Below are 6,178 nucleotides of genomic sequence, written 5' to 3'. Positions count from 1 at the left end.
TCCATCCATCCAGGGATGACAATCTGAATGTCCATCCCTCTGAAGGCCCCAGGTGTGGGGTTGGGTGGGATGGGGGGCTTTGGGCTCCCACTTGTGGGATGCTCCCGGCTCTGCCCTTCTGCAGGCTCGGTGTTGGTGCCGGGACCGGCCCTCTGGGGTCACAGCCCTGCCTCCTGCCCTCCCCGGGCTCTGTGCACCCACAGTCCCACCGTGACTCTCCCATGCACGGGGCACTGCGACCTCGCAACGGGACTATCGGGGGACATCGGACAGACCCCTGCAGAGAGCCAGACCGGGCCCTCTGGGTGCTGCGTGGGGACCCCCGGCCGCTGCCCACGGGCTGCTGGGGACGGCTGCCAGCCCCTGCGGGCGGTCGGGGGGTGATGGTGTCCCCCTCCCGCTCTCCTTCATCCCGGCACCTCCCCGCCGGGCCGTACCGGGCCGGGCCGTACCGGGCGGTCTCTCGTGGAACTTATGCCAGCCCCGTGAGGACACGGGCACGGCAGAGGGCAGGCCAAGAGGAGCAGGATGCTGTTGGGGATGGGTGGAGGTCCGTGAGATGCAAGGATGATGGAAGGTGTACGCGTGGCCCGCGTGTGTGCGTGAGAGAGGGCGGCAGTGAATGTGTGAGGCATGAGTGAGCGAATGTGCGAGTGCGTGTGCGAGTGCAGGGCAGCGCCCGTGGGTCGGGGGGTGCGTGTGTGTTGTGTGTGTATGTGTTATGTGTGCGTGTGTTGTGTGTTCTGTGTGTTCTCTGTGTGTTCTCTGTGTGTTGTGTGTGAGTGTTGTGTGTGTTGTGTGTGTTCTGTGTGTGTTCTGTGTGTTGTGTGTGTGTTCTGTGTGTGTGTGTGTTTTGTGTGTTCTCTGTGTGTGTGTGTTGTGTGAGTGCTACATGTGGCACCCACGGGCACGGGCCAGGGTGCCCACACCCGTGTACAGGGATGCACACACGTGTGCCCGTCTGTCTCTGTGCCCGTGTGTACCCAGTGCCCGTGTGCCCGGGACGGCTCCAGTTCCGGCCCCGGGCTGCCCCGACTCCGGTGCCTCCCGGTGCTCCCCGAGTGGCAATGTCGGGGTTCGGGACCCTCCCCTCGATCCGGCCGCTCCTGCCCTTATTTGGACATTTTACCCCGTCCAATCAACGCGGGGGGGGCCGGGCCCGACCCCGCCCCCGCCCCGCCCGAGCCCGCTCCGGTACCGGCCCCATTGCCCGCTCCCCGCTCCGGTACCGACTCCTTTCCCCGCCATGAGCAGCTCCCAGTTCAACAAGGGCCCGTCCTACGGCCTCTCCGCCGAAGTCAAGAACCGGGTGAGCCGCGGCGGGGGCCGGGCGGTGCCGGGACCACCGGGCGCGGGTGAAGCGGGGGCTGGGGGATACCGGGGCCACCGGGCGCTGTGGCTGCCGGTGCTCCTGGAGGCGCGGGAGAGTCGAGCATCCCGGTGCTGCTGGGGCGTCCCGGTTACATCCCGGGTTCTGGAGAGGCGGGCGTTTTTCCGATATGCCCCAGGACTACAGAGCCGGCCAAGAGCGGAGAAGTTGGGGGATTCCGGGAAGATGGAAATCCGGGGCTTCCCGGGAGGATGCGGAACTGAAGGACTCAGAGTACCGAGGTCTCTGAGGGCTGGGGATAGCGAAGCTGGGCTCCCAGTCTCGAGTGTCCTGAACCTGCCCAGAGGGTCCCAGGGACGTGTCTTGGGGACCGCGGTTGGGTGTCTCCCGTGCGGCGGCCGCTGTGGCTCCCCTGCCCCCGGCAAACGGAGGGGACCTTTCCCGTCACACCCGGGGCTGGGGGCGATCGCCTCGCTCCTCTCCAGACCAGCTCCACAAAGCTTCTCCGCTTTCTGCTTCCCCGCAGCTCCACATCGCTCTATGGGATGCTCCGACCTGGCAGCGTCCCCGCTTCTCCGGGGATGCGGCTTTTGGCCCCGGTGACACTCCCGCCGAAGTGCCGCGGGGCCGGGAGGGGAAGGAGGGATGGGAGCCTCCGGCTGAGCTGTTTGCACCCCTAGGTGGGATCCGGGTGCCGGGGGGTGCGCGCAGCTGCCGGCACCCTCCTGCCCCCGCACGGGGGTCCTGCCGAGCCGGGGGGCGCAGGGGACACAGCAGCCCCGGGTGGTCGGTGCTGTGCCCAGGCGAGCAGAGACTGAGCCGTGGTCACCCCGGGGCAGGTGGCTTGAGGGTGGTTTGAGAGTGTTCTGCCCGGGGACACCTGGACAGGCAGGAGAAGGGACAAGTGGTGACAGGCACGCGGCTGCCGTGGCCGGGGTGGTGGCGGGATGTGGTGGTCGTGGCCGGGCGCTCACTCCTTACCTGGCATGGCAGGGGATTTGCAGATTTGCATTTCGTAACGGGGAGAGGATGAGCCCCGGCCTGCCCGGGGCTGGGCTGCCCCAGCTGAGCGGGTGACAGTGCTTCATGTTGATTCAGCAAGACGTGAGCCAGTCCAACTGCCCCGGTGTGTCTGATGGAGGTGACATCACCGACTGGGAACCAGATCAACCAGTGACATGCTCCCAGTCTGTGGAAGCCCTTGCAGACTGGGCTGTGGTGGGATCTCTGTGGGGCTGGTGTACTCCCCATGCCCTGGGAAATCCTCAGGCTGGCCGTGGGGAGGGAAGAGGAACTGGCTTCAGCTGCTCACGCTCCAGAAAATCAGCTGGTGGGACTGTAGAATGCCCCAGCCAGGACACACGTGGTGTCATGAGGGTGAACCATGTCCTGCATCAGCCGAGCTTCCATTTGGAACTGGAGTGTCTCCCTGCCACGTAGCAGGGCTGGACTGTGCCCATCCCAGAGTCTCCCTGTGTCCAGGATCCCTAGGAACTCATGGCCTTGGCACATAGGAGGACCAGGAAGGGACAGGATGGGCGAGAGGCTGGTGCATGCCCTGGGGCCACCCCCAGGTGCCAGCTGAGCATCAGAGGCGCTGGGCTGGGGCAGGACAGCACTCGGGGTTTCCAGACCCTTCCCTCCCTAGGCCAGGAGAACTTTCCCTTCCCTTGTGGGCTGGGGGCTGAGACGACAGAGATGCTGCTGGCCCTGGCAGCTGGTCTCCATTTGGGAGGAGACATCCACATTCCTGGCATAGCCGCGGTGACTGAGGAATTTGTGGTGGAGGTTGGGCCTCGCCAGAAGGGAAAGGGAGAGCATCTCGTGGCCAGGACCCCTGGGGCTCAGAGCTGAGCTCCCACGGGCTCCAGCAGACAGGGAGAGACAAATCCGGGGGGTCACTTCCCCCTAATCCCATGGGCAGTTCCTTCTCATGCTTTTGGAATGGTTCAGAAGCTGCTGTATCTGCTGGCAGCATCATCCTCATGCTCCTGTCCCTGTTCCCATACCGGGGGGGGGAACTGTCCCCATGAGGGGTTTGGGGTGCATGCTGGGGCCCTGCCTGAGCTGTCCCCCCACTGCCCCCCAGCTCGCCCAGAAGTATGATCCACAGAAGGAGGCTGAGCTGCGGACGTGGATCGAGAGCGTGACAGGAAAACAGATTGGACCTGACTTCCAGAAGGGGCTGAAGGATGGGGTGATCCTCTGCGAGTGAGTCCTGGGGCAGTGCTGAGCATGGCCCCAGCCCCTGCTCCAGCTGGGAGGAGATGGGGGATACCAAACCTCCAGGGGACCCTCACCAGCCCTTGTGGTGGGAGGGTGGGCTGGATGCCAGTGGGACCTGCCAGAGTCACCCCCAGGGCTTCTGTGTCTGGGGAGAGCCCTGAGGACAAAGAGGGACTGGGGGGGGAAACTTGCCTCACATGGAGGAGGCCTGGGCTGGACCTTCCCGAAAGGAGCTTATGCCCTGCAGCCACTTTGAGGTTTTTTTCCTGCCACAGCCTCATGTCCCCCTGCCTCCCTCCAGGCTCATGAACAAGCTGCAGCCCAACTCAGTGAGGAAGATCAACCACTCGGCCCAGAACTGGCACCAGGTAGGTGCAGCTCTGCTGCCACCCGCCTGCTGTTCCTGCTGTCACCCACCAGGGCTCACCCCTCTGCCTCTCCACAGCTTGAGAACCTCTCCAACTTCATCAAGGCCATGGCCAGCTACGGTATGAACCCCGTGGACCTCTTTGAAGCCAACGACCTTTTTGAGAGCGGGAACCTGACGCAGGTGCAGGTGTCACTGCTGGCACTGGCGGGAATGGTGAGCACAGAGGATGAGCAGTTTGGGATGGGCTGCAGCCCCATGGGGACCCCGAGTTTGGGCTGGTGCCTGTGGGACCCCACAGCTCCCCCTGCCCAGGGAGTGGGTGGGGGGTTTGGGACCCCTGTCCTTCCTCACAGCTGCTCCTGGCAGGCCAAGACGAAGGGGCTGCAGAGCGGGGTGGACATCGGCGTGAAGTACTCGGAGAAGCAGCAGAGGAATTTCGACGAGGCCAAGATGAAGGCTGGGCAGTGTGTGATCGGGCTGCAGGTGGGCTGCCACACGGGGTCCCATGGGTGGGGGGCTGGGCAAAGGGTGCTCAGTTCTGTCAGATTCTCAGCGCTGTCACAGCTCCAGGCATTGCTGGAGGGACCTAAGGCATGAGGTGTCTCAAGTGTCCTTGGGATCGGGGACCATCTTGGCTCTGTGTCCAGCACTCAGTGGCTGGGAGATGGGTTAGGGAGCACTGGCTGTGCTCCCCAGGTTGGGGGGGATAGGGACAGGGGGAGAAGGGGCACATGTGGGGCAGCACACGTTCCTCACCAGACCCCTTTGTCAGATGGGCACAAACAAGTGTGCCAGCCAGTCCGGCATGACGGCCTATGGCACCAGGAGGCACCTCTACGACCCCAAAAATCAGATCCTGCCACCCATGGACCACTCCACCATCAGCCTCCAGATGGGCACTAACAAGTGTGCCAGTCAGGTGAGCCCCCACACTGAGCTGGGGAGGGATGGGAGTGCCACAGCTGAGCCCTGCTCCATCCTGTCCTTCCTTCCAGGTGGGCATGACGGCTCCCGGCACCAGGAGACACATCTATGATGCCAAGATGGGGACAGAGAAGTGTGACAACTCCTCCATGTCGCTGCAGATGGGCTCCAACCAGGGCGCCAACCAGAGCGGGCAGGTCTTTGGCCTCGGCCGCCAGATCTACGACCCCAAGTACTGCCCCCAGGGCAGCCAGGGCGAGGTGGCCAACGCTGCCGGGGACCTGAGCGGGGACCCGCCCGGGTACCGCTACTACCGTGAGGAGGAGGAGGAGAGCTACTGAGCGGGATGGCTCCGCCCCAGCCGCACCATCTCATGTGCAGCCGCGTTCCGGCCTCCACTGTCATCATTCCCTCTTTTAAAACTCTTTTTTTTTTTTTTAAACTCTGGAAATGAATCTATTTTTCTGAGCGAGGAAATAAAGACCCTGTTTCTAGAGAAGAGCCCAGCAGATTCCCCCACCAGGAGCTCCAAGACGCTGGGGCAGCAGGACGGTGGCAGATGTTGCAGCATCTGGGAGTGGACAGTGTCACCTCTGACTCAGCCAGCGCCCACCACACACCCCTGTGATGCCCCCGGATCCCTCAGCAAGGAGCGGGAGTGGGTGCCCTGCTGCCCCTGGTGCTGCTGCTCGTCCCTGTGCTGGCAGGACCCTGCTCAGCCCTGTGGAGGAGAGGGACTGGGGTCAGCGGGACACGGGGGAAGCACATCTGGGAGAGGCCTCGGGCTTGTGGTGTGCGTTTGTGAGTGAAAACGTGTGTGTGCACACAGGTCTGCACTCTGGTGCGATCGCTAAATGCTGGAAATGCCCTTTTTGCAGAACTCGTAGAGACCAAGTTTTCAAGGCCACGGTGATGGCTGCAGGGCTGGGCCGGGAGCTGGCACAGCTGGCACAGCTGGCACTCCCAGCCCTGCTGCAACCTGATCGCCCAGGCTCGTTGGAGCCGAGGTTGGCTCCAATGGCTGCATCCTGAACCGGGGCGGTGCCCTGCCCATCGACATCTCCCCTCCCGTGAGGTTTTTAAAGTGGATGCTCTCAGACTGAAACCATTTATTAAAAAAAAAAAAACAAATCCTTTCAACATAAACAGGAGCTGGTGTCTGCTGCAGGCGCCTTCTCCAGCCTCAGGCGGGTCTCTCTCTGTGCCTGGGGGGCTACAGAGAGCTGGGTGAGATCCCCGGAGTGACAGAGGGCTGGGGCGGGATGCTGCGTGTCCCGGGGAGCCGGGAACGGGCTGCGGGGTTAATGGATGTGCGGGATGAATGAGTA

General features: G+C 63.5%; 1 protein-coding gene across 1 annotated transcript; it reads left to right on the top strand.

Annotated features, from left to right (window-relative positions):
* Nucleotides 1-1,184: 1,184 nt before the first annotated feature.
* Nucleotides 1,185-5,964, top strand: CNN2 (calponin 2). The gene is made up of 7 exons (XM_041481504.1): nucleotides 1,185-1,309; nucleotides 3,420-3,541; nucleotides 3,858-3,924; nucleotides 4,002-4,139; nucleotides 4,293-4,409; nucleotides 4,699-4,845; nucleotides 4,922-5,964. The coding sequence occupies exons 1-7, from the start codon at nucleotides 1,247-1,249 to the stop codon at nucleotides 5,189-5,191; spliced, it is 924 nt and encodes a 307-aa protein (XP_041337438.1). The 5' UTR covers nucleotides 1,185-1,246; the 3' UTR covers nucleotides 5,192-5,964.
* The last annotated feature ends 214 nt before the right edge of the window (nucleotides 5,965-6,178 follow it).

The sequence above is a fragment of the Pyrgilauda ruficollis genome, unplaced genomic scaffold (assembly GCF_017590135.1).
Source record: "Pyrgilauda ruficollis isolate IOZ18807 unplaced genomic scaffold, ASM1759013v1 scaffold115, whole genome shotgun sequence".
NCBI lineage: Eukaryota > Metazoa > Chordata > Aves > Passeriformes > Passeridae > Pyrgilauda > Pyrgilauda ruficollis.
Note: the sequence above shows the minus strand (reverse complement) of the source record. Positions and strands in the feature narration are given on the sequence as shown.